Here is a 27114-nt window from a genome sequence, read left to right on the forward strand (position 1 = left end):
ACAGAGTAAGCACTCAACAGAACCAAATGAACAGATGTACCCAGGAAACCACAGGAGTAATATTCCAGAAAACTGAGAGGGTACAGAAATCTGCCTGAGGTCTAGGTTTCCTGGCTCCAGACCTCTTCCCCCGACGGAACAGCCTGAGGGGCACAGGGCAATAGATTCTGTGGCCCCCGGCCCCCCCAGGCCAGCCACACTTACTTATAGGTCTGGTAGCTGTTTCGAACTTTGATGCCACCCTTGATGAAGCTCACCATGTTCTCATCCTGCAGGAGGGAGACATGCTAGGAGCCAGGCCTGGGTGAGTGGCCACAGGCTTGAGACTGACCCTCCCTGGGCCCAGCCATATGAGGGGCCCTGGGGGATGGTGTCAGAGGTCAGTCAAACCAGGTCTCCCAACCCCTGGGACTTGAGATAAGGGTCTTGCTTGCTAAACAAAATCTCCAAATGCATGGCTTAACCACAGACCCCATTTACCAGCCTTGCTTGTACACATACTATGTACTTGGAAAAGGGCATGGAGGAGACACCCCTAGGGGTTTAGGGGTTAACAGTGCCTCATCTAGGGAAGGAGTATAGGAAAAGGAAGAGAGATGCTCACTTTTGGACTGTTTGTGTTTTTTTACAACAAGCAAGTATTTATCACATTTGTAATTTAAAACACCAATACCTACAGCCCACTTGGCAGTTTCAATCCTGGGTGTTCACCCAAGAAAAATGGATGGACATGGTCTGCTGATGTCACTTTCAAGAATGTTCTTAGCACCACTGTTCAAAGCAGCCAACAACCAGAAACAATCCCAATGTCTTTCAGCAGGAGAGAGGATGAGGAAACAGGTATATTCATAGGAAGGACTATTACGCATAAGGCTGAGTGAAGAAAGCATGTCCCAGACAGCTTGAGGCCTTAAGAAGCTCAAAGCCAACTAAAACGTAATATGCTGTTGAAACAAGCTGAGAAAACTGTTTTTCAAAAATACGGGAGGGGATGATAAACACAAAACTCTAGGTAGTGGTTTCCCCCTGTGAAGGGAGGCAGGGGAGAGGGGGAGGAGCCCAGAGGGCAAAGAGGGCTCTGTACTCCACTTGGGTGGAAGGCTCACGGCGTCTGTTAAATTATTATGTGTGATAGCAGAATAAACAAAATAAAGGGACATTCATGGTGCTGAGCCTTAGTCCCCACCTGAACCACAAAGGGGCTGATTGTGGCTATAGACCCTTCTGGCTGGGACATGGAGATGCGTATGGTGAGGGGGTGAAATCCCCAGACTGCTTGTACAATAGAGGGCTCCTACCTGTAGGAAGGTCAGGGCTGCTCTCTGCAGCAGGCACTCTGCATAGCAGACCTCAGCATGGATTTCCTCTGCAGGGAGAAAACCAAAGCCCTGTGGCCTCCTGGGACTCATGGCAGGAGGCTTAGGCCAAACCCTCCCCACCCCCACTTCCCAAAAGGCAAAGGGAGCCTGAGTCAGCGCCCACCCCCTCCCTGCCCCATCAATAACCGGCTCTGGCTCCTTGGTGGCACTCACCGCTGCCCCAGATGAGCTTCCCCACCACCCAGAATGGCAGCACAGGGCCCTCTGCGGGTGCTGTGCACCAACGCCCCCACAGTGCTGGGCAGGGAAGCCTTGGGCTATGCAAGTAATTAAGGGCAGGAGAGCTTACAGAGCCCAGGGAGTCAGGGAGACTTCCAGAAGAAAGGGCAGCTCAGCTGAAAAAAGAATGGAAAGTGTGGTGGGAGGAGCTTTCCAGGCAGAGACCCAGGCAAGCCAAATAACTCAGGTGTTTGAGGACAGCTGAGCCACGGAAGGTTGAAATGGGGTGAAGTGGAGAGATATTTAGGGGCAGGGAAAGATGAGGGGTGGAGGTCTGGCTGCAAAAGACCTTGAGCCCTGGTGGAGGATTGAAGATTGGCCCTGTGGCAGCAGGGAGCCACGGAAGGTATGATGGAGGGAGTGGGACTGTCACACGCACTGTTCCATGCTGGACCTTCACGGGCCCTTGAGGTGGGGCAGGCTGTTTGCTGCTGCACTGAAGAGCCCCAGGCTGCTCACAGCTGGCAGCTGCCACCTCCGGGACATCCACTTGTGGCCATGGCAGGGAGACGCCACACAGGCCCTGGCAGCCCAGACCATGCCATCCATGGCTCTCAGCCATCTCACTCCAGTGTGTCAGCCTCCAAAACCACCCTCCTCTCCGGGGCATGTGAGATCACTATAGTAATTAAACTAGTAAACCTAACTGTACACATAATCCTAAGTCCACCCTGGCCTGAGCAGCGAAGAGCAAGGACCTTGTGACAGCATTTTCTTTCCTCGACTTCCAGGTCCTCAGCAGGTAATGCTGTCAGGTGAGCGAGTCTCACAGCCCCTCGCCTCACCTGAGCCACTCCTCAAGCGGCCCTGAGTCTGACCCATCTGTGTCCGAGCAGCTGGGCCAGGGTCGGGCCCCTCAGGGGGATGGCTGGGAGGACCCCTGCCCTGCCCGCCCCTTCCTGGGCTGGAGCCGGGCTGCCTGGGGTCAGTGGGGTTGAGGGGACATCCCAGGCAGCACACCTTCTGTGAACTGGTCCATAGTGGGGCGGTGCACCAGGTTGCTAAAGGAATCTGTTACAGAGGACTTCTTCCGGTGCCTAAAAAAGAAAAGGGGACCTCAAGTCATTCAGTGAGGGTAAGCACGCAGGCATGGACTGCATCTCCTGTCCCTTCTATAGGGCTCCACACACACACTGGCAACTCCCCTGAATCCTGGCTTCCTCACACCCTTTCCCCTGCCGATGCCTCTTGTGGAGCCTTCTTCCCTCCTCTTTATGTCCCAACCAGTTCCTATTCACCCTTTAGGACCCAGCTGTGCCATCACCTCCTCCAGGAAGCCTTTCCTGCTCCTCTGGCTAGACCCCCAGGACCCCAGGAGCTTCCCTACATCATGCTGGGCTATCGCTGTCTGTGTCCAGGGCCTGGCTGGGAGCAGGCATGAGTCAGTGACCACCTGTGCACAGACAGTGAGGGCTATTTCTTCATTCATTCAAGCTGGTATTGTGCATTGTGATTGGTGTCTTCATTCGGTCCCCACAAGACAGCATTTTATAGACTGTCATCCCCATTTTACCGGTAAGGAAATTTGAGTCCAGAGAGGGACTTGCCCAAGGTCAAAGAGCTTATGTAACACAGGCAGAATCTATCTTCTCCCTATCAGGCTTGGCTTCTGGAAGCCTCTCAGGGACTGGCTCAGACAATGAGGCTCCGGAGGCAGTGCTGACAGGAGCAGCTCTTAGCACTTGGGAAACCCATCCTCTTAGCCAAAAGCAACATCACTAATATGGCATTTTAGGCACTGGGGTAGGCCAACGTGACAGAGTCGGGCCTCATCACCCTCCATCCCTGCCCGGCCCCTGGCCCTGACCTCTGACACAGCATCTGAGCCTCCTTCATCATGTTGCCAGCAAGCAGGATGTCCTGAGGGTCAAAGGTCATCATGGCCTGCATCTCCAGGATGGTGGCATATGTCAATGAGTGGTACATGCTGTCCTTGGTTCTGCCAGAGAGAAGGTACATGAGTGCCAACTCCTAGAACATCAGAGCTAGCCAGCCCTGTGTCAACCACCCACCACCTTCCTGCCTGGGGGGAAACAGAGGTCCAGAGAAGAGAAGGGGCTCTCCCAAGGTAACAGCCCCTGAGGGTCAGCCAGGTCTGACCCTTCAAAAGCACTGCTGCCCAAAAGACTATGGATCCCAGCTCCTCTTCTTCCTGTTGAGTGGCCCTAAGGGATTTTCAAAATCTGAGCCTCAGTTTCTCATCCATTCTGTACAGATGGCAGCAGCAAGGTTGCTGTGAAGACTCAAAAGGCACAGCAGCATGCTGACCCGAGGCCATACTCAGGCGCCCAGGGCCTGTGTCTCGCCTTCTGCCTCTCCTCCCACAGGCTGAGCCCAGGTCCTGTCTGTGGGATGTCTTCTATCCTCAAGGCCCACCCTGGGCTAGCCCCATCCTTGTTCCCTGGACCTCACTGGCCTTGCCAGCTCCTGTCCCTCCCCGACCCGTTATCTGGTCAAGTCACCCTCATTTTGGCTTCTGCACCCCGAGAAGTAATGCTTGAATCTGAGGTCCAGAATGATGCAGGCCCTGCCCACCTCTCCAGCCTGGCCTTCTGGTCACCTGCTTCTGCCCCATGATCAGGTCACATTCCTTGGCCACACGGAACCACATGCACTCTCAAGAAAATCTCTCCTCCAGGCCTTTTTGCCCACGCTGCCCCTCAGCTGAGATACCCTTCTCTACCCCCACATCCCTTGACCCTTCTGAAAAAGGCCTCAAATGCCTTGAGGGCCACTGGGAATCCAGGGCTTCCTCCTCAGGGGGCATGTCTGTAACTGAGGCATGGGCCACACTGAACACACATCAGCAGAGGCTTGGCTCTCTCCCCAGACTCTGGGCACCTCAAGGACAGAGCTTGTGTGGGGCTCGCCTCTGTCCTGGGCACCTGTGTGACAGGGCTGAGCAAGCCGGCCTCAGGAAGGCTTCCCTTTCTGTTTCCCACTCCCTTGCTCCTCCACAGCCAGGACCTCTCAACTAAAGGGTGTGCTGGGGAAGTGGGGGTGGCATTTAGCCTAACACAAGGAGAGAAGAGCAGGCAAGGAGGGATGGGAACAGTGCCAGTCTTTCTGTCTACCTTGGAAAGTCACAACATGTCTCAGACTTGATTTATGCTTCTGCAAAATGGGGACAATAATGTGGCCCTGTTTGGGTCCATGTGGGACTGGCTAGGGATTACCCCTGCCTGGCACACAGTAGGTTATTATAGCAGTTTTCGCTCCCTTCCCTACACCCCCTTGTTAGTTATTTACAAAATTCCTCAGTGCCAGGCTTATGCTGGGAACTCCAGGAGAGGGAGAGATGACTAAGGTTCATAAGGTTCTATCGTGAAGTCATGCGGCTTGACCCATTTCTTGCCTTCTGAACTTTCATGAAACACCTTTGTGAATTAAGTTGCCTTTTTACTTATGGGTGACCCTCAGGTGATATAATCCATTCAAATCAAAGGTTTTTGAAGGAAACCAAAGCTTCCACCATAGTTTTTTTTGAAGGAAACCCCTCAGCAGCCCTGGGAATTGTCAGGACTCCTCCCAGGTCTTTGCTAGAACTGCTTAATCCGAGGGCAGCGGCTTGTAGAGAGGAGGCCATGGCCTGTAGTGGGGACAGAACTCAGGCTGCAGAGTCCCTCAGACAGGCTGCAATCTTGGCTTTGCCAGCCACCAGCTGTGTGATCCTGCTGAGTCTTGTAGCCTCTCTGAGCCTCAGACTGATCCTCTGTTGAATGGATACAATAACCCTTCTCTCCCAGGACTTTGGGTGGCTTAAAAAGGCTGCCTAGGCCATGGCTACATCACTGATGCTCAATAAATGCGAGTCTCTTCATGAAATGCCACAGTCAAGGGTCACTGTCCTGGATAAAAACTTTCTCTTTGAGGAGGGGTTTTCCTGGCAGCACACAGACACCCCCCACCCCCCACAGATAATCTCCAACTCTCAAGCCCCTTCCTCTTTCTTCCTTTCCTCTCCCACACCGAGGTCAGACCCAGCCCCACCCTCCCACCCTGCTGCTGGGCCCAGGAGGGCAGCTGGCAGGCAAAGTGGAATTTCCAGTCTGAGACCCAGGGCTCCACCATGCCCCTGCAGCTGGGAATCCTGGCCCCTTCCCAGCTATGGTCTGGCCTGGAATTCAGGGGGCAGAGGTATGACAACCCCCAGACCTCAGACACCCCAAGTTTAACTTGCATGCCACAGAGTTCTTATTTGCATATACAGCATCCAGATCCCTGGGAGCAACAGACCGCCACCTCTCAGCTAGACCCAGCTCTGTGACACAATGCCCACTGGGGCCCACTAGCTGTCACGGGAGGAATGGTACTAGAAGAGACGTCAGAAGGACAGGGTGCTGGGAGCTGGGACTCCTTAGCCACCTGGAGGTCAGCTGAGTCCAGGGGTCTCCAGCCTTTCCTTCTGCCGGCAGCCAAGGTTCAGGCCCTGTCAGCCCTTGCCCCCGCTGTCAGGGCCTTCTGACTGATCAGCCCTCACTCTCCTTCCTGGGGAACCCCTCTCCAGTCCCAGCCTAAGGCTCACCCCCTGAGGGCCTCTCTGGCTGGAGCAGCTCACAGCTGGAAGGCAGAGAGGCAGCCCTATGCCTCCAAGCTTCCCCCATTCATCCTCATGGAAGCCTCCCTTACTTCCAGGTCCTCTCAGACCCTATCTCACTACCCTCTTCTCTAGCCCAAGCACATTCTGGGGGCTCATATTCCCAGTCTAATGTCCATCACCCTGCCCTCTTCCTTAACTCTCTCCACTTCAGCCAGTCCGAGGCCCTCATTTCACTGCCAGGCCTTTGCACAGGTTGTTCCCTCTACATGGAAATGCCCTCTCCATCTGGCTAACTCCTCAATCAACCTATCTCAGCTTAAATGTCACTTCCTCCAAGAAGCCTTCCACAGCTGGTTTCATGGGTGTGTGACAATCTGTGCAGCTACACAAGGCCCCACACCTAAAAAGGCCTCATACTTGTTTACTGCTCTGCTGTCGTCATCTTGAAATCCTTAATAACTTTTAAACAGAGGATCCCACATTTTCATGTTGCAATGTGCCACAGAAATTATGTGGCCAGACCTAAGGCGTTCCTGACCAGCCCCTTCCCACATGAGTTGGAGTCCCTGGATAACTCTCAGTACCACCCCTTATTGCTTGTGTCAGTTTCCCTGCAGAACCCTGAAAAGAGCCCACATCTAGCTCAGTTCTGCAGCTTCAGCACCCAGTATACTGTTGGGCACATGAGGGCATTCACGTGGTGTTGCCCCGCCAGCAACAGGCGCCCAACCACCACATGCCATGGATTGCACCTTGACCTCATCATCACTCCACAGAATGGCTCTGTTCTGGAGTCTTACATGGACCCCCCACCCTCCCAACCACAGCCTCCCTGTCATCCCGCTCTCTCACTCATCTCCCCCACTGCCCATCCTCCCACCTCCAGCCAGTCCTCTTCTCCCGCCCCCACAGCTTAGCCTCCTCATTCCAGCCACTCTCTGGTGGAAATACTAACTGCTCAGCCTTCCAACCTGCTGTTGCACTGGGCCCAGGAGCCGCACACCTGCCCGCTTTCTTCATGCTGGCACCACACAATGCTGGAGGAAGCCGCCAGGTACCAAGACAGGCACACTCTCAGCAGGCCCAGCAAACTCAGCCAGACTAAGCACGGGACTTTGCCTCTTCCATCGGAGGACACCACATGGACACACCCTGTACTTCCTGTGCTCTCCCCACCCACACACACACCTGCTCTCCCTCCTTCACTCCGGTGTGGTGGAGGAGACAGGGGTGAGGCTTTCCATCCACCACCTGCTCAAGATCCAAGACAACCCAGGAGGCAGAGAGTGGCTTGTGAGCCGGATGGACCTGGATTCGAATCCTTGTTCTGCTACTTACCAACCATTACCACCTTTTTCATTAAGAAAGTAAAATAAACTAGGAGCTACTTAAAGAAGTGGCAAATGCAAAGCAAATGCCAAGGCGGGGTTAGTGGGTGCTTGGTGAGCCCAGGTACTTGCTGAGAGCAAAGTAGGATAACAATTAAATGAGACACCATGTGTACAATGAGGAACAGTGAATGAAACTAGACTCCAACATCTTTGAAGGAGATCATTTTTGAGCAAGAATTATTTCCTCTAGACCAGTGGTTCATAACAGAGAAAGGAATGTATTTTTATTGTTCCTTCCCCTCCCCAGCCCCAATCCTGTACATTTAGCAATTTCTGGAAACTTTTTTTGTTGTGACAAGACAGGTTGGGGTGTGTGCTAATGACATCTACTGTTTGGGGAAAGAGCTCTTAAACTCAAAAAGAAGGAAAATATTATTTTTGGAATGAGGCCGGGGTTGAGATAAAGAGAAGCTACACTGCCTTAAGTGTGAGGTAAAAGCCCCATGGGAGACTGGTTTCTGTGGCGCCTCCTTCAGGGCAGGTGTTTCCTCTGAGGGGTCTGAGTTGCCCGACTTCTGGTAAAGGGCCCTCTGAGGTGAGGGAGGGTGAGGCAGCCCCTCAGTGAGGAACGGTGGCCGCGAGGAGTCCATTTAGGGACAGATAATGACCAGGAGGGAAATGCAGTCACGGAGCCTTCCAAAAGCACTGCAAGGGGAATCTGGAGGTTGGTAATGGAGGAGGATGGGGCTCTGCCCGCCTCAGGCAGTGGCCACGCTCTGGCTACACATGTGGTCCAGCCCCACCTCAAGCCCAGAACCCCTCAGAGGTGTGGGAGCTGCTGCCAGAGGGACTGTTGACTCACTGTGAGACTCATGACCATCACGCCCTGGAATCCCTGCCCCCAGACCTGGGTCTGTGACCCCAGACAGGAGAATGATGGGTTAATCAAGTCCAGAGATACTGAACAGGTCAGGCTTGGGGACTTGGGGAAAGCAGCCCCCTCCCTCAGCATTTGCTTTCTCTGGAGGGTTGGGAGAACTAGGTACGGTGAGGACAACCTGGAGCTGAGAAGAGGGGATTAGGCGAGTAGGCAGCAGGCATAATCAAACCCCTGTTCCGACACCCTTCCCCAGTCCCAGAAATCAGGCGGCCAGGGGTTCTCTGTCCAGGCTGCTGAACAAACGATTCTTCCCTAGAGAAGCTGACAGGTGGGGCCAGCTTTCTACACAACCATCCAAAAGCCGACCCCACCAATTACAAGGATGCTTGGCTCAGACTTGCCAGCTGGCCTTTGAGTAAACTGATTCTTAAATATGACTGGCCAGCCAGCCAGGAACTATTGCATTTGAGGAAAGGCCCCACAAGAGGGTTCCCCCACTAAGCAGAAAAAGGGAACTTGTAGAAATCTGAGATTACGGTGGGAAAGAGTAAAACATTTAAAAAGATAATATTTTGTTATGATAATAATAATGATAAATATTTATTAGAGTGCTTATTACACGCCAGGCCCTGTCCTTAGGACTCTCACATTTCAAATACAGATATAAAAACAAAGAGTACCCATAAACCAAGAACAAGACGTTTTAGGGAAAAAAACATTCAGAGAACAACAAGGAGTACTAGGAAATTCATCGTATGATTACAGAAAAATAAAAAAAATCAATAGAAGGATTTAATGATAAGGTTGAAAAAATCTCCCAAAAATCAGAGAAGAAAAAAGACAAACCAGTGTGAATGGGGGGCCGATAAGAGGCTTCAAAGAGCACTGACCCAGAAGACCCAAATCTGACCTCAGGAAAGCCCAAGAAAGGGTAACACAACTTGGAGGGGTCACATAAGAGAATCTCCTGGAACTGAAAGTCTCCAAATAAAAATATCAAATACAAAGACCTATACTTTGGCACATCATTGTGAAATTTCAGATTTGTAGAAATAGAGGAAAAGATCCTAAATATTTCTGGAGAAGGAAAAAGACCACATGCAAAGTTAGAAGAATTGGAGTTCCTGTAGCTACAAGAGAAAACAGAGGTGCAATGACTTTAAAGTTCTGAGGGGGAAAATTGTATTCATGCCGGTATTTCTTAGGAAATTTCTAGAGGACATGCTTTGGTAAAATGAGGGAAGATATGAGGGAGAAAAAGCAGGGTCAAGGAAACAGGAGAGAAGCAAAGTGCATTCCAGGAGACAGCTGGGAGGTGGCCAGTACACATGTCTGTCCTCCAGGGAACAAATTTCCAGGAAAAGGAGGAGCTGAGCACTTACCTGATATATCTGAGCATTTAGGGTAAAAGTCATGATAGCATGATCTGGTAGAGTGGTTATAAAGAGCTCAGGATGAATGCACAGCAAATTAGGCAAATGAAAACACAATTATTAACTCCAGAAAGGAAATGTAATCTTACAATGTTCCATTTGTCTCTGTACTGAGCATTGATTACATAGTTATAATAATGGAAACACTGATCACCGATTCAGCCAAATACTGTGATATAAAGACAAAAGGAGAATGAGGAAAGGGAAGTGGGGCAGGGATATAAGAAAGCTAAATTCTTGCCCACCAACAGAATATTTAAAACTTAAAAGTAAAAAAGTAAATTTTATGGTATGTGATTTATATCTCAATTTAATTTGTTTTTGAAAACCTGAAAATAGTGACAAGGAATAGCAGTGTTTTCATATTATTTAGAAATAAGGCAGTAAACACTAGACGAAATGGCTAAATGACTGTCATTACTACCCTAAAAGTAATCGGTAAGGGCAGCTCAAGTCTTTAGTACTTTGGGGAAGTGTTAGAGCTGATGGGAAGAAACCCAGTGGATTCAGTGGGAACAAGAAATCAAAGTGGACGGGGCCGTTAGAACTAAAGGGGAAGGAAGTCACAGAGATGTTGGGGAGGGCCTGGTGGTCATGGCTGTGGAATGGGGAGCTGAGCCGTTTTTATGGGACTTGCAGGGTCACGGTGACCTAGCACACTGAAGGCATTCAGCTCCGCTGGGCTCCTCTCACGTAAGGGCTCTGGTTCCTCATGACCCGACACTCCCCTCCCTACACACACATAGGCACATGCACGCGCGCACCCACACCGGCCCCCATGCCCAAACTGGGCTTTAAGCCTCACCTGGGCTTGAGGTAGCTGAGTGCTTCTGAGAACTGGTTGGTGAGAAAGAGATCCAGGGCAGTCATGCACTGGTCCAGGGCCTCATGGAGGCCGCTCACAGGAGTCCTGGTGGGGGAGACAGAGGGTGACCGGGAGCCCTCAACCCCCTACTGGCCGGAACAGAACCTCATGAGGCCCACTCAGCCTCCCGGGAGGACCTTGCACACCTGCCATGGGCTCCTCCAGGCAGCCCACCCCGTACTGACACAAGGACAATTTGGACCCACATCTGAGTGTTTTAAAGGTGGCAGGAGGGCAGGATGGGGGTGTCATCTGAGATCTGGTGGAGGGGGTTGGGGAGGGCTGAGGGCAGGGGGACAAGGAGACCTCCGGAATAAATTGTTTAGCCCTCACAAGAGTAAAGGGAGTCTTTATGGCCCTTCTGACCCATTGGGCTTTCCTGCGCCCCCTACCCCCGGGGGCACAGCCCACCCACTGAATCTCACTTCAGTCCTTTTCTTCCTCCTCCTTCTTTAGGGATTCTCCCCCTCCTCAGGCCTGCACTCTAGAACCCTAGACAGTCACAGTGGGCTGCAGCAGGCAGGGACCTATAAGAGCTGCCCAGGGCTTTTAAAGCTTGGGGTCATCTTCCCACCAGGACCTTCAGTATACCCAACCCCCTTCCAGTCTTCATGCTTCTCCAGAGTTCTTATCACCCTCTGACATATATTTTTTTTTACTTATTTTTGTGTTTACTATCTGTCTCCTTCCATTAAAATATAAGATTCCTGAGGGCAGGAATCTTTGCTTTGTTCACTGCTATATCCCCCGCACCAGTATCTGGTACAAAGTGGGCTTTTAATGAACAACTATTAGGTGAATGAATGAATGAATGTCCTAAGGCTAGGAGAACAAATCTCTGACCTTTCTGGGCCTACCCAGAAAGCTACTCCATCTGAGAAATGAGAGATTAAACTACGAAAATCCAAAAATGCTATCTGATGGTCTTGAGACGGGCTCTTCTTAAGGAGTCTCTTTTGAGTGAGAGAAAGTTCCAAAAGGGCCTCGATGACCTCACTGGCAGGAGATCCTTTTCCCCCAAAAGTTAGTTGGGAAAAGTCCCTTTCCACCAGGTAAACTCCTACACATACCTTAAGACCCAGCACTAATGTCTCCTCTTCTGTGATGCACCAGCAGATCCTCCCAGGCAAGTCCAAGCATGCATCTTGTTCAAAACTGAACTCTTGTTCATTTTCCCAAATCTCTTCTCCCCCAGTCTTTGCCATCTTAATAAACAACACCCCTCTCTACCAGTTTCTCAAGCCAGAAATCTGATAGTCGTCCTTTACACATCCCTCTCCCTGGCCTCTGTCATCTACTCCCTCGCTCGGCCCTATCAGCTCTACCTCCTGAACACTCTTACTCCACCCTTCTGTGCCCAGTGAGGACCACATCGTCTTCACCCAGGTGTGAAGGAAGACTCCCCCTTCCCCTGCCACCCCCTCCCATCTCTTTTCTCTTCCCTTTAGACCATTTTACTCTGTTTCATGTCTCTTAACTTTCTTCTTTGCCATCTCTTTGATCCTGTTAAGTTCTGAGTAATTTCTTTCAATTTTCCATTTCACTAATTCTCTTTCAGTGTGTCCAATCTGCCACTTACCGTACTGAGTTTTATTTTTCATTTCCAGAAATTCCACATGGTTCTTTTTCAAATCTGCTTGGTTATTTTGGGTGGTATTTTGTTCCCTCCTTATTGCTTCAAGTCCATCTTTGATTTCTTTATACATTTTAAACACATTTACATTCTGTATCTCATAATTCTAACATCTTAGACTCTCAGGGAAATTAATTCTTCTATTTCATGCTTCTGGTGTCTATTGCTCACAGTGACTTGTTTCCTTGTGTGTTTTGTAATTTTACCGTGAGCTCCTATTTGACTGATCCCAAGGGGATCTCAGGATGAGGATCTCATGTCCTCCAGAGAGGATTTTCATTCACTTCAGCCACGTTCCCTGGGGGCTACTGCCTGCAGACACTTGGTACCTTTTAGTTTTGTATTTCCAAGACCACAAAGGGAGTATGTATTCAGACCCAAAATTTGTGTGAGGACAGACCAATATTTATAGTTTTCTAGGGAGCATTTTTTCCCCACCAGAATGCTCATCTCCATTTGTGGGCGGGTGGATATTTCTTTGTGGCCAGTGCCCTTATTAGCTGAGGGAGAGCCCTTTAGAGATCTCAGATTTACACAGTAGTGGCAGGAGAGCTAAGTTCCCATGCCTCATACTGTCACTGGGTAGGCCCAAAACCATACTTCCAATCCCTTGAGGGCTGGGTTTCTGGAATTTGTAAATACGCCAGGTTTGCTGTAGTTTCATCTCATTTACCAACCTGATTTCAGCTTCCTCTTTGTTCTTGGCTTGAGAGGATTTCTTAATTCAGTGAGAGTTCAAGAATGTATTTTAAAGGACGTTTGTTGTGAACCATCCAGTCTCTAGGTAGTTTTTATAAGGGAAAATGTTGGAAGCCTTGTGACTTCTAAACTGTCCCTTTCATAATAGCCAAAGTTATCTTTTTAAAACCAAATCTGACCATGTCTCTTTTGGACTGGAAATCCTTTGCTGGCTTCCTATTACTCTTAGGATATAGACCAACTTCCTTAATATGACTAAAAAGACCCCACCAGAAACAGCCTCTGTCCCTCTCTTCAAGAAGTGGGGCATTGTCTTCCTTTGTGTGCAGGGCTTAGCCTAGAGACTGGTGTTCAGTCCACCCAGCTCTGCTGAATGAGTCAGTGTACAGGCAGTGAGAGCTTCCTGCCCCGGGGAATTAAACTGGCATCCCCTCCTTGAACCCTCAGAAAGCCCTGGGAAGTGGGGTTATTATAAGCACTGCTCCCCAGTCCCCCACAGATAAGAAGACCGATGCACAGAGGAGTGGTGCCAGGATCATATGCCCAAGCAGGGTTCTAACCTGAGTTTCTGCCTGAGCCAGTGCCCACCAGTTTGGCCCCAGGAAGCCAAGTCCATTGTCCTGGTTTATATCTATCTCTAGACAATTCCAGAGCCAAGAGCCCTCCTCCCATTTCTGCACACACACCCCCACCACCTCCACCCCACACCCCCACACCCCATCAAGGAAAAGTTTCTGCCCTCTTGGTCCACCTGGAAAGATGCGCAGATGAACGGTCATCTCGGAGGCACACATTCCCTCCCTTGCAGCCCCGGCACCTCTTCTGCTTAACTGTAGTGAGGTGGTTTTAGGGTGACTGCCCCAGACTGGGAACTGCTCTGGGGCAGCCCTGGGGCTGATTTCCTCTGTCCTTCCCTCCACCAAATACCCACTAACCTCCGGCTCTGAGCCAAGCCTGGGGACACAGAGCCCACCTAGACCTGGGCCTGCCCTTGAGAAGCTCATGGTCGACAGGAGTGACAGACGCAGGCAGAGCCAGCAACAGCCTGGGCCATAAAGGCTGTGATCAGGGGAATCAATGGGGGCTGAGGAGGCCCAGAAGTGCGGGGTGGAGCTCTCAAAGAAGCTTTCTGGAAAAGTTGGAACTGAATTGAGGACAAGATGGAAAAAAGAAGTCCAAATAGGGGAACGAGCTTGAGCAACAAGCTGGAGGCATGATACCACAGTGAGGAGGAGGCCCAGGCTGTAAGGCAGGGTCAGAGACAGGCTCTGGAAGGCCTGTTAGGTGGAGGGGTGAGGCAGGGGCAGAGATGTCCAGCTGGCCTGGGAGCTCAGAAAGGCTGGAGACATTGGCCCCATTTGACTTAAAAATAGCATGAACAACATCCCATCACTACAGATGATCACTTCAAGTTATCTAAATTGATGACTGCATTATTGCCCTTGATCCTCTCACCAGCCCCCAGAGGCAGGCCTCTTATCTGCATTTGACAGATTAGGATGTGAGGAGAGTGAAGATGGGAGCCTAGACCCCTCCTCCCAAGAGCCTGAGAGAAGACAGAAATGCTTTCCACAAGAGCAACCTCACCAAACCTTTCTTCAACCCTGTCACTGAAGTCCCCTCTTCTGCAAAGGGTGTCCCTGTGTCTTCAAGGCCTTTTTGCTTCAAGCCACCTCACTTGGCCTAAGACAATATATTCCAGAGCTCCCAAGTGGTGATGGTGGCTTCTCCACTGTGCTTTGGGGAAACCAAGGCATGGTGGGGAGGTAGGAGGCACACTGGGCTGGATGGAGTGTGAGACAGAGCTGGTGACTAGTGCCAGGAGCTTTGACACAGCTGGGAGGCTTAAGGTGGAAGCAAGAAGGGAGCTGGAGGGTGGGAGGGGTTATCAGGCACCACCTCCCCACGTAGTCTGTAGCTGCCTGGAAACTGCTGCCTTAGTGCCTGATAGGCAGAGCGGGGTGGGGCTGGGGAACCTCAGTCCCCACTAGGGACAGAAAACTCTCCTACCCTAACCCCAGTCAGGGTGAAGTGGGTGTGGGACAGAGGAAGCAGGGCAGGAAGTCATTCAGGGAGCAGACTGGAGTCAGAACTGGCTTTTCCTCCCTGCTCCACCATTCTGGGGGAACTTTGGCTCAGAGGGTGAGGCACCTATACACCAGGACCTGTCGCTTCCAAAGCAACCTTTCTAAATTGCAAATATGATTGTGACTCTGCTTCCAAAGAGTCCCCCTTCACTGTGAATAAAGCGAGTATCATGTGGCATGGAGTGATGCAGCCTAGTGTGGCGTGGTCTTCAAGAGCTGTGAAAGCAGACAACCCTGGACTCAAGCTGCAGCTCAGCAATGAATTGCTGGAGAAACTTGGGAAGATTCTTTGACCTCTGAGCCTCAGTTTCTCATCAGTGAAATGGGAATGACACAGTATCTACCTCCCATGGTTGTTGTGAAGAACAATTTTTTCTCCCTAAGATTATGTATTTCTATCACTTTTTTATTGAGCAGCACTGCTTTTATAATGAAACTAAATAACTTAAAAATATTGAGTGAACATATCCCAAGACCTAGCAATCCTACTCCTACAAGGCAACTCAGAAGAACACTCACATGTGTGCAAAGGATAACCTTGGGCGAATATTCACTGTTTGAATAGCAAGACACTGGGAACCCCCTCAGTGTCCATCAGGAAGATGGATAAATAAATAAATGGGGGTTTTTGCATCAGGTGGCAGATCATATATCCGAGCAACTGGAGACCAGAGTTGCAAGGATCAAGAAGACTAAATCCCACAACCTGAAGTTGAGTGAGAAAAAGCAAGCTGAAGAATGAGTCGTGCCTTTTAATTTCATTTACATAAAAATTTAAACGAACAACTACATTTATTTTTAGACTTACACACACTCAGCAAAAGAATAAAAACACAGAAATGACTAAACTAAAATAAAGGACGGTGATTATCTCTGGAGAGGGAAGGGCAAGGGGCTCCACAGAGGCTTCGTATGTTTCTGCTGTGGCTTATTTCTTAAAAAGAATAGGAAATAAACGGGACACAATGTTACTATCTGAAAAAAGCTGGATGGCAAGGGCAGAAAGTTCATTTTATTATTTGCTGTATTTTTCTGAATGCTTAATATATTTCATCATTTTTAAAGTGGTGGAAATTTAAAGCTTGGTTTGTCCACCACTGACTCTCATACATGAGGCCAGCCCCAGTGCAGGCCTTGAGAGTGTTTTGCTGAGTGATTGAGTGGGTGTCTATGGTGAAGGCAAAATTGCTCAGACTCCAACAGAATGGCATTGACCAGGGGCAGGGACAATGGACCTGTGTGGCCTCAAAGAAGAGTCGAGCCTAGAGGGTGTGCAGGGAGGCAGGTATCCATCTGTTCAGTAGGAGGAACACTTGCCAGCACTAGAAGACTGAGCTCGCTGCCCTGGAGTCCCACACAGCAGACAGAGGAGCCTGGAGTTGTAGAGGGAACTCAGGCAGAAATGTGAGCGTGCAAAGAAGAGGGCTGAATGCGGCTTCTAGCATGGAGTTCAGGATTCTTTGATAGGTGCCCTGCTCCATGCCTGCCTTTTCTCCAGGAAACCACTTTTCTGGGCCCAGTGGGGTCAGCTGCTTAGTCAGGGCTGGGCAGAAGAGACTGAACCAGGTTCTAAATTTACAGACTTCAGCCCAGAGGAGGAAGGAAGCAGCCAGCCTAGCCTCACTGTATTTTCCCAAACAGGGACCTCTTTTGGGAAGACCAGAAGTCTAAGGAGGGTAAAGGACTTGGCCAAAATCACACAACAAAAATGGATTAGGCAAGACTCACCAGGCAACCCTCCCCTAGGCCAGGGTGTCCCCCAGCAGCCCAACTTCCACATCCTTAGCCCAGGCCACACACACACAGGCCCTGTGGAGGCCAACAGCTGACTGGCTGGCACCAGCTTCCTCACCTCCTGGTTTCTGTGTTAGCCCTGAGGCCCTTGGCAAATATTGTCCCTGGTGGTGAGGTTCCAGGCAGGGCGGGTCTCCTCCCAGCTCATCTGGGCCAAGGCTCCACCCAGCAACCCCAGCAGTTGGGGCTCCCAGCAGCCGCCCCTCACCCACTGGAGCCCAGGAAAAGCAGAGAGTTGCTCCAGGTCTCCCAGCAGTGAGCAGCTGCCACTGCTACAGGGTCAGCGTAGGGGTCCTACAGGGGCTCCGCAGCGGGCTGTGGTTGGGGGTGGGCAGGAGAGCCATGTGGAAAGTGACCACACGCACCTTCACTACCCCGGGTCCTGCTGCACCCCGTAGGCCAGGTGGGCTCAGAGCTTAGCCTTTTAACGCCTGCGAACATGAAGACGAGGGTGTGGCCTCCGGCATCAGACAGCTGGGTTCATCTCCCAGGCCCACCTCTCACCTTCTGGGTGACGAAGACAAGTCACTTCGGAGCTAGGCTGTTTCATCTGTTACGGAGGCGTTAGGAGCGCCCACCCACGGATGTAAAGGCCGTGAGGGAAGGAAGGCGGCTCTGACGCGGCTGTTACTACAGCTTCGTGAGAAAGTTGGGACCCGGAGGGGAGGGACCGACCGCGGTCCCCAGCGCCCCGCTCTCCCGCAGCCTCCTGCCGCTCCCCGGCGGCGACGGGGGCTGGAAGCCGCAGTGCGGCCCGCAGCCCGCGGGGGAGGCCCGGCCCGGCGCCCGCCCCCAGGGGCCGCCCCTCCGCGCACTTACCCCGCGGGCAGGGCGTCCGGGGCGCCGACCGTGGCCATCGCGGAAGGGGGCGGGCAGCGGGCCCCCGCCGGACGCCTGCCGCGGCCCAGGTGCTGCGGCCGAAACCCCGAGCCGGGCGCTGTGCGGCCGAGCCGCGGACGCGGCGGCCGGGGAGGGGCGCGCCGGGGGCGGGGAAGGCGGCGGGGCCGGGCCGGGCCTCGGTCTGCCCACCCGCGCGCTGGGGCCGCGGCTGGAGATTCGGGCCGAGCCGGGGGCGGGGGACCGCCTCGGGTCGGCCGCCTGCGGAGCGCGCCCCCACCCCAGCTCCGACAGGTAAGAGCCGCGGGCGCCCGAGGTCTGCGGGACCCCCGCCCGAGTACCCTCTGCGCGCCGCCCCCGGGACCGAGAGCTGCTCCTTCCTCACCAGCCCCATCTGGGGCCCGAAAGTTCTTCTAGATCTGAGGTCCACGCCCCCTGCCACTCCTCCCTCCCCCACAGCTCCCGCCTAGCCAGTACCCCCACCCCCCCTGAGCCCTTTCTCATCCCAGGGCGCTGGTGGGGGGCACTCATGCAGACAGCCTCCAGAGTGAAGCTTAGATTTTAATCCCGCCCACTTGCCCACCGAGTGACTGCGTTTGCGGGAGACAAGAAGGCGAAAAACAGTGCAGTTTAACACTCACTGTTAGCCAGCAGTTCACACTGCCTTCTCAAGTAATCCCCATAGCTGCCATTTTACAGACAGGGAAACTGAGCCACAGAGCTCATGTGACTTGCTCAAGGTCACTCACCTAGTAAATGGCAAGTTGTGATGGGAAACCAGCCCTCCTGACTCTAAAGTGCACGCTCTTGCCTTTTCCTCCTTGGCCCCCCTCTCCTGAATCCCCAGTGTCAGTACGGGGGTCACCCATAACACTCCTCACATGCCCACCATGTGCCCAACACTGAGGTATATGTAAGGCTGGGTTGAAGCTGACATGGTCTGGCAGAAAGAGCCGCTGGCTCATGAGGAGTTAACCCGCTACCACCTCCAGGCCTCCGATGCTCTTAACGATGACTCATCAGATCACGTGGCTGCCATTAGAGCTGTCCCTTCACAAAGGCAGGGGACAGAAGGAGGAGGGACTCCAGCACCCCTGGATCAGCCCTGATCTCCAGGATATCAGAAAAGGAAGCAGGAAGAGCCTGTAGAAACTGTCATGATGGGAAGAGGGCTTGGACTAGGTCCAGGGAAAGCCAGGCAGATTGGGCCTGTTAGCAGAGGGGAAAGGGTTTAGGGTATTATTATTTAAATCCAAAAGCAGATTGCCAGGGAGGGAAGTGAGTTCTTACCTGCTCATTTGTAAGCAGAGGCCAGATGCTCACTTGCAAGGATCATCCCACTTCTGGAATTCTTAGACTTGGGTGAAAAAAGATAATTAACTACAAGGAGCAGGTTATGATGACATCCTCTGTCAGCTATAAGAATTCAGATAAGGGGGAGTGATACATAGGCTGGAGGAGTCTAGGGACTTTCCTGGAGAAGGTGAGCATAGAGTTGAGCCTTGAAGCTTCTATTATTTATACACAATGAAGGTTTGGAAAGGATGTACTAGATAGGAGGAGAGCATGGATGAAAGCATGGAGTGGGCAAAGGACAAATGGAGTTTGTGAAGCTGGCAAGAAGACCAGCCTGGGTGATGAGGCTGGAGGGCCCTGTCACATGCCAGGCACTTTCAAATCTCCAGGCATTTGCACATGCTGTTTCCTCTGCCTGGAACACACCTTCTCCCTTGCCACTTATTCACTCATTTAACCAGGGGTTATCAATTGGAAGGCTTCTTTGAAAAAAAAAAACACTTTTAACCAATATAAAATTGCAGGGTCCTTCTGGAGCCTTGGGAGGGGCTAGGTGAGCAAGGAGTTTTGAAGCTTTATGCTATATTAGCTTCAAGGTGAATCTTTATTCAACCAACATTTATTAAGAACCTGCACTATGCCAAAATTCCTCTCACCCTGCAGATTTCAGTTTAGAGGCTACCTCTTTCAGGAAGCCCTCCATCCCTGGCTGGGTCAGGGGCTTTCTGGGCACACACTGTCCTAACCCCCTCTGATCTACCCTAATCACCCTGGGCTGACACCATGTGTGTGTGGAGGTGGTGGAATGAGGCTTGTTTGTGACTGTCTGCTTTCACACTGGAAGCTTCTGGAGGGTCAGGCCTGCTCAGACACCTCTGTGTCAGTGCCTAACTAATCACCAAACACTAGCACTGGACCCAACACTCTACCATTTTGCTCTGAGGTAATGATTATAATAATTACTGACGTTCATCAAAGGCTAATTATGTGCTACACATGTTAAGTATGTAATGTGGTTTATCTCATTTAATGCACACTTTTAACAACCTCTCTGGGCCTTAGTTTCCTCATCAGTAAAATGGCACCCCACCTGCTTCAAAGAGTGATTGTGAGGATTAAGAATTCATATATATTATGTGCCAGCATAGTGTCTGGCATGTAGCGCAGTGCTATGCAGGTGCTCTGATGGTGGCGGTAGTGCTGGTGAGGTAAATGCTATTATTCTTCCCCTCTACAGACGAAAACTGAGGCTCAGCAAGGTAAGCAGGCAAGTTGCCTTTGGAGCTGGAACTCTCCCTATATAACAGCGGCAGTGACACTAGAGCCACTCACCTGGTGAGTCAGAGCACTGGGTGGCCCACCCCTCAGGAGGGCTCCACCCAGGCAGTTCCGGGCCCCCAGGAGCTCTGTCCCAGTGCCAACCCTGGGGAGCCTGTGAGTTACCATTGTTTCCGCCTCCCAACCCAGGTGACCCTGCTCAGGTCACCTGCCCCTCCCTGCCTCGAGCTAACAGCCACGCCCTGGGGTCCAGGAGAGCCTCCTGAGTCCTGGGTCCCTTCCTTTCAGGCCAGAGGACTTGTGTCCTAGTGGTTTGTGCCTGGTAGATGCCAGGCCTGGTTCCTCTCATTTTCGAAACCCCACGTGCAAGAACAAATCACTGGGCTCACCATACTTTTCAATGGCCCTGAGGACCTCCATGGGCTGGTTTCACCTATACTGTCCTCTCTCAGCTTAAGACCCTCAGTAAATATCTGTGTAGTGAAACCCCTTCACAGTGCTCCAGAAAGCTGGTAGCATCTTCCATCCTACAGGTGAGAAAACTGAGGCTTGGACCAAATGTGACTTGGATTTGATCTACTCATAGCTTAAACCCAGGCCTTGACTCTTTGTCCTATAGGGAAAGTGTGTGGAAATGGGGAGGGGGGTCACAGAAATTAGGGTGTGAGCCTGTGAAAAGTGATGCCATCGTTGTAGAAAGAGCTTAAGCCGTGAAGTCAGCTCTGCCTCTACCTCTCTGAACCTCAGTCTTCCCATCTGTAAACCTGGGATAGTAGTGCCAACCTCTCAGGGATGCTGTGAGGTTTACTGAGCATTAGTTGGGTGACCCCTCATCCTCCTTCTCAGTCCCTTCCTCAAGCCTTTCCCTGGCATGAAGCGCCCGTACCCCCACTCCTTTGTCTCTTCCAGCCCAGAACTGCCCCCTCAGATTCCAGAGCCCTCTCCAAAGCGGTTTTCTTAAAGTGAGTGAGCCTCACCCAGCAGGTTACAGGCTTGGGCTCATTAATAATTCACAGTAAACAGGCCCACCAACAAAGGGCTGTGTACAGTCACTGTTCTTAAATATTCCCTGGTGAGGGGCCCTTTGGGAGGACCTAGGCCTGCTCCCTGGGCTGGCCTCCTCTCTCCCCAAGTACTCGCCCCCCTACTAGCTGTGTAACCTTGGCCAAGTTACTGCCCCACTCTGGGCCTTAGGCTTCCTCTTCCCACCAAATTTAGAGGGGAGAGAAGGTTGGAGCAGGAGCCCAAGGACCCTCCCAACTCTGAAGTTCTCAGTTCTGGAATCTGAGCTCTTCTGCCAAAGTCTGGTCTCCAAGAGCTGCCAAGCGTGGGTCTAAAGAAGGAGCTCCAGTCAGGCATAAGGGACCGAGAACAGGTTTTATTGAAAAAAAGAGGCAGAGCTCTAATAAGGGGTTTCTGGCATTGAGTGGCATCCCGTTAAGGGTTAGAGTTTGGGCTGCAGAGCCAGGAATACCTGGATGGACTCCTGGCCCCACCATGTCCTAGCCATGCAGCCCCAAGCAAGGCGCCCTGCTAGCTTGAGGTGGGGCAGGGAGTGGTTCACAGAGCAAGCCTGCAAGCCAGGGCCTGCACCCAAGCTGTGCCACCCTGGACCTGTGGCTTCATCTCTGAGGCGGGGGTGATGATGACACCAACCTTGCCGGTTTGTTGCAAGGATTAAATGAGGTGATAGTCATAAAACACTTGGAATAGGGCCTTATCATTCTTCTTGAGTTTTAGTTTCCTCACTTACAAAGCAGGGATAATAGGATTGTTAAAGTATCAAATCAGGAAATGGACCAAAAAGAGCTTTGGGTCTTAGACATGCAAGGCTGTCCGGAGAAGAGAGCTTTCCCCTAAGATCTGCACCCAGACCTGGCCAGGACCACAAGGATAGAGTAACACCCACTGGACACTACATGCCTTTGGCACAAATATTCTACCTCATGCTCTGCTAATGGGAGTAGAAAGTGGCACCACCTTTCCAAAGATACTTGGAATTATGGGTTGAAAGCTGACCCAGTAACATATAAGCAGCAAACATGTATTAAGAATAATCAGAGGCGCAAAGATTTATGGTACAAAGATGTTTGTCATAGTGTTTCCTATTATAAAGGCAGCTGAAAATAACCTAAATGCCCATCAGTAAGGAATTAGTTCAATTAATTACAGTGAATTTTCCAGGTGAACTATCCTGCAGATGTTTAAATTATGTTTACAGAGAATTTATTTGCCTGAATTACTGCATTGTCTCCTAACTAGTTTCTCTGCTCCTACCTCTGTCCTCTTATTCTGTCCTCCACACAGCCATAGACCCATTTGATCAGATCGTGTCACTGTTCTGTTCAAAACCCTTTACTGGCACCCTGTGTTGCTCAGTGCAAAAGCTGAGCTCTTTACAGGGCCATGAGATCCACATGACCTGCACCCCATATCTGACATCATCTCCCTCTGCTTTCTTATTCAGCCACATTTGCCCCTTTGCTCTTCTTCAACTATACCAAGTATGCTTTCACCTCAGGCCCTTTGCACTTGCTGTTCCTTCCACCTGGAATGCTCTTCCTGCAGATATTCATATGTCCTCCAGATCACAGCTCAGGTGTCACCTTCTCCATTAGGCCCTCCTGACCAGATGTCACCTTCTCCATTAGGCCTTCCCTGACCATTCTATTTAAGATGGAACCCTCCCCTCCATGTGGTTCAAAGGAACCATCCCAGTTTTTTGCCCTGCATTTTATTTTCATAGCATTTTTTATTTGACATCTTATATATTTTGCTTATTCACTTATTCTCTGTCTCTCCCCATTAAATTCTACTCTCCACAAGGGTAGGGATTTTTTTTTTTTTTTTTTTTTTTTTTAGTTTTGTTCTAATATATTTCCAGAGCCCAGAACAGTGCCTGGCACATAGTTGCTCAATAAATGTTTTTGAATGGGATGGGTTTTATAGCAGGTGGGAAAATATTTAAAAAGCAGAATAAAAATCAGTACTAAAAGAGGAAACACTAATGTCTATGCATTGGAGAAAGCACAAGGAGGCCTTGATTTCCTTAGAATCAGTTAGAATTGGAGATAAGACCTCCCTGGCCAGAGTCGTGGTGTATTGAAGGGTGAAGATACACATCAAGCCAAGGCACAGTCAAGGGCAGATCTTGCTGTGGTTACAGATCACTGAGGCAGCAGGCTAACAGGGGATGGGGGAGTTCTGGAGGCAAGGGCCTAGTTCACAGGGTGACCCAGGAGAGCAGCCGGGGTGGAGAAGCAGAGGCGAGCAGAGGAGGAGAAGGGTGACAATCTGAGGGCAGTGCTGTGCACTGAGCCTGTGGAGAGGTCACCCCCTCTGACTCGCCTGGCCTGTGCTCAAGGACAGTGCTTAGGTTGCCCTTCGGTCACCTGGGTGTGAAGGAAGTCCAGTCCCCATCTACCCATTTTCTTGGAAAGATAGCAAAGTCACCTTCAGTCTGAGACTTAGATGCTCTATCAAGGGGAGGGTGTGTTTCTCAGCTGGAGATGAATTCTTGCAGGGCATGGGAGCTTGCCAGAGCCAGCTCTGCCAGGGAGTGAGGGGAACACCTGAGGCTGTGGGGGGAACAAGCAGGGGCAAACTTCATCCCATGGAGAAGAAAGGGAAGCCATAACAAATGGAGTGTCTGGCCCAGGTCTACCTGGACAGGGCACCCAGTGTCACACTCATTTTCCTAAGTCCTAATATAACTGTCCTGTTGGGGCACATGGGCAAAACCAGCCACTTGGTAGTGTGGGGAATGGGTCTTAGCTGAAAGCAATAGATTTCTGCCCTGCTGTTTACCTGAGAAGGACTGAACTTGGGAAAGGAAAGGAAGGCTTGGGAGTCTTGAGTTAAGAGAGAAATTTCTCCTCTCTCCTAGGAAGGAAGATGGTGGAAGACACATACTGGGCCCTCCCAGAAGGGGAAGTTCTGCAGGAAGGCTCCTTCCAGGGTGGCTAAGGGGCTTGGAAGAGGGGCCTTAGAATCATAAAATTCTGTTGCTTAGTCCCTGCTTCCTAAGGCACTCTTGAAGTTACAACCTGGTCCTAGTCAAGCTGGTAGGAATCAGGGGAAGGGTCTGTCCTACCTTGGAATGAGGTGGTGAAGCAAAGATCCTCAGGGACTGCTCCCTGAGCCCCCTCCAGACCAGGATGGTGGTAGTGGTAGTCAGGAAGAAAAGGGAGTGAGGCTGGCAGAGCCACAACAGGAGGGTGGTGGTGGTACAGGCCCCCAGTGGGAGACTAGTGTGTCAACAACAGCTGGAAGACGCTCAGAGGGATAGGCCGGTGCTCCAAGTAAATTATAATCTGGCTACTTCATGGAACTATGGCTTTATTTTAAGGCCTGCTCAGTGGCTATGTCTATGCTTCCCCCCACCCCCAAATGCCACCCTGACTCACTTTTAGAGAACTGTTTCTCCTTCTCACCTCTCCAGCCACTCTGGCTGAATGGGAGGTGCATCCTCTTACTTACTGGACTCTACCTCTCAGGGCACAGTGACTGGTTGAAGGAAGGGCCAACTGGAATACTTCCTTTTGCTTTTTCAAACTAGAGCTGCTGGAAAAGCCCGTTCTTCTTCTGGCCAGAGAGACTAATCAGGAGAATCAGTAACACTCCTCGGTATAGCACTAGCCATGTGCAGGCACTGCTCTCCATGCTTTACATAAACACGTTCATGCAGTCCTCACAACAGTTCTCTAAGACAGGTCCTCTGCCCTCATTTTACAGAGAAGCACACTGAAGCACACACAGGTTTAACAGTCTGTCCAAAGTCATGCTTCTAGAAAGTCCCAGAGTCGGGATTTAAAAAATCAGGCTGTGTGGCTCCAGAGCACTTTTCACTGCTTTGTCTTACTGTCCCAGGACTTGAGCTTGGAAGTTGCTGGTCACCATGCCTTGCACTGAGTGGAGAAGTAGGTGAGCATTAGGAGAGAATGGAGCTGACCATAGAAAGAAATTGAGCTGAGAGGCAGAATTTTTCAGGGGCAGGACAAAGCAGCTCAAGTAACTAAAGTCACAGATTTGAAGATACTTCAGGAAAGGTGGCATGCTGGCAGAAGTGAAATTGTAACCTAAATAATCTATTTCCCATTGACCTCAAAAGAGGTCCTTGGAACCTCAAAAATGTCCCAAGTCAGAATCCTTCCCTAACTGATAAAGAAGGACAAAGGTTACTTGGAGGTTTTCCATGGTATCTTCACCAGGAGCTGAGGACCTGAGGGGCCACAAGGTGCCTCAAACCCCAGAGCCCTCTCCTGCCCATGCAGGTGCCCTAGGCAACAGTGGGTAGATCAGAATCCTGGGATCGGAAGCTCCAACATCATAGAAGCCTGGAATCTGGGTACTTTCACAGAACTATGAGTCTGGTAATCACAAATGCTTCAACTCACAGGATCTGAGACTCACAGAAGTGAAAACAGTACTGACCTTCAGTCCAGATTCAGTCCCAGGGAAGGGACCCAATGCCATCCAAAAATTCCAGTCACCAAATTGGAAACTCCCTACCTGGAGGCACCTGAGAGCTCCTTGAGCTCCCGCTCAAACCAAGAGCAGGAATGTGGACAGCAGCTGGGCGAGCTCCAGCCTCCTTAGCTGGGTCCCTCCATTCTCTGGGAGGCCCCTCCCTCCTGCAGCAGCTCTGACAATTACTCTCTCAGAAGCAATCTGCCTGCCTGCACTTCCCTTCTTGTCCCTGGGGCTGCCGTGAGTGGAAGCTACTGATATGGCTGGGAAGGGCCCCTACTTGCAGGCTGAGTAGGTGGCAGACCCCAATGGGCATCATTTCCCTCTCCTGGCAGTTCCTTGCTACCCACCATTGGCTCCCAAACATTTAGAATCCCCTCTCTTCAATGGAAATACCTTAGAAGGAAGAGTACCTCATACCAGGGAGGAAGAGAACTCACATTGACTGACCCCGAATACGCTGCAGTGTTTGTTAGGCCCTTCACCACTGTGACTTCATTAGGTTTTCCCACCACTCATTTACTTATTTTTCAGCTGAGTAAACTGAGGCTCATACAGATCAAATGGCTTGATCAAGGCCATAGAGCTGGTAGGTAAATGGCAGAGCAGGGACTGACCACTCCCAAAACCCTTCACCCTTTGGCCAGACTATAGGAGACAAGGCAGCAAGGAGGGTGAGGGGTGAGGGTGGCGAACTCACAGGCCCCGGATGAAGAATGGAGACCTGATTTGTGCCTCAGGTGTGTGACCTTGTGTGGGCAACTGGGAGGAAAGAATTGTCAGGGTATTTGTGTCCAGCAAGTTCCAGCTTAAGTGTGAGGGCGCATGTGTTCAGGCGCCCACCTACACTCCCTCGCACAGACCCACAAAGGAAGGCAGAGGCCTCTGTTTGCAGGAGACCCACTTCTTCCCCTCCTCCTCACTGTCTCTCACCTCCCTCTCATCATTAGTGATTCTGAGTCTCATGTCCCAGCCTGTCCACTTACCATTTCCACTTCTTCCCTCTTAGCTTCTTCCCCCATTCCCTTCATTCTCCTAATCCATACCCCAGCATCTGCCCTGGATCAGCATGCCAGCCTCCCCTCCAGTCTTCCTGCCTCCCTCCACACAGTGACATCGGCAACATGTACACATCTGAAACTCAGCAGGCTTCGCAGTGACTACGGGACAGAGCACACCTGGGCTCTCGCAGGCAGGGTGGGACACTTCATCCGAACACAGCCACTCCTCACCACCCCATCCAGGGGATCTCACCCTCCTCTGAAATCATTCCCTGCATGTCTTCATCAAAACCTCAGCACATTCTAAGCCCCATTCTGTGCTGCCTCTGGGGGCAAGAAGGGGCCGGGGTGGGAGTGGGGGTGCAGATGAACC

At 51.3% G+C, this 27114-nt stretch overlaps 1 protein-coding gene across 14 annotated transcripts in view; it reads right to left on the reverse strand.

Annotated features, from left to right (window-relative positions):
• The window catches only part of TTC39A (tetratricopeptide repeat domain 39A), a 53771-nt gene that overhangs the window by 24576 nt on the left and 2081 nt on the right, over positions 1 to 27114 (reverse strand). For 5 of the 14 annotated variants that reach the window (XM_057500200.1, XM_057500201.1, XM_036892906.2 and 2 more), the window contains exons 2-6: positions 10588 to 10692; positions 3406 to 3537; positions 2559 to 2635; positions 1299 to 1366; positions 205 to 269 (exon numbers count right to left, since the gene is read on the reverse strand). In XM_057500200.1, the coding sequence (XP_057356183.1) occupies positions 205 to 269; positions 1299 to 1366; positions 2559 to 2635; positions 3406 to 3537; positions 10588 to 10692 (447 nt within the window). Of the gene's footprint in view, positions 1 to 204; positions 270 to 1298; positions 1367 to 2558; positions 2636 to 3405; positions 3538 to 10587; positions 10693 to 11717; positions 12016 to 17225; positions 17372 to 17679; positions 17872 to 18338; positions 18379 to 18446; positions 18470 to 18987; positions 19054 to 27114 lie in introns of those variants that run through there. The other 9 variants (XM_036892907.2, XM_057500198.1, XM_036892913.2 and 6 more) reach the window with 9 other exon arrangements.

This window comes from Manis pentadactyla, chromosome 4 (genome assembly GCF_030020395.1).
Source record: "Manis pentadactyla isolate mManPen7 chromosome 4, mManPen7.hap1, whole genome shotgun sequence".
Classification (NCBI taxonomy): Eukaryota; Metazoa; Chordata; class Mammalia; order Pholidota; family Manidae; genus Manis; species Manis pentadactyla.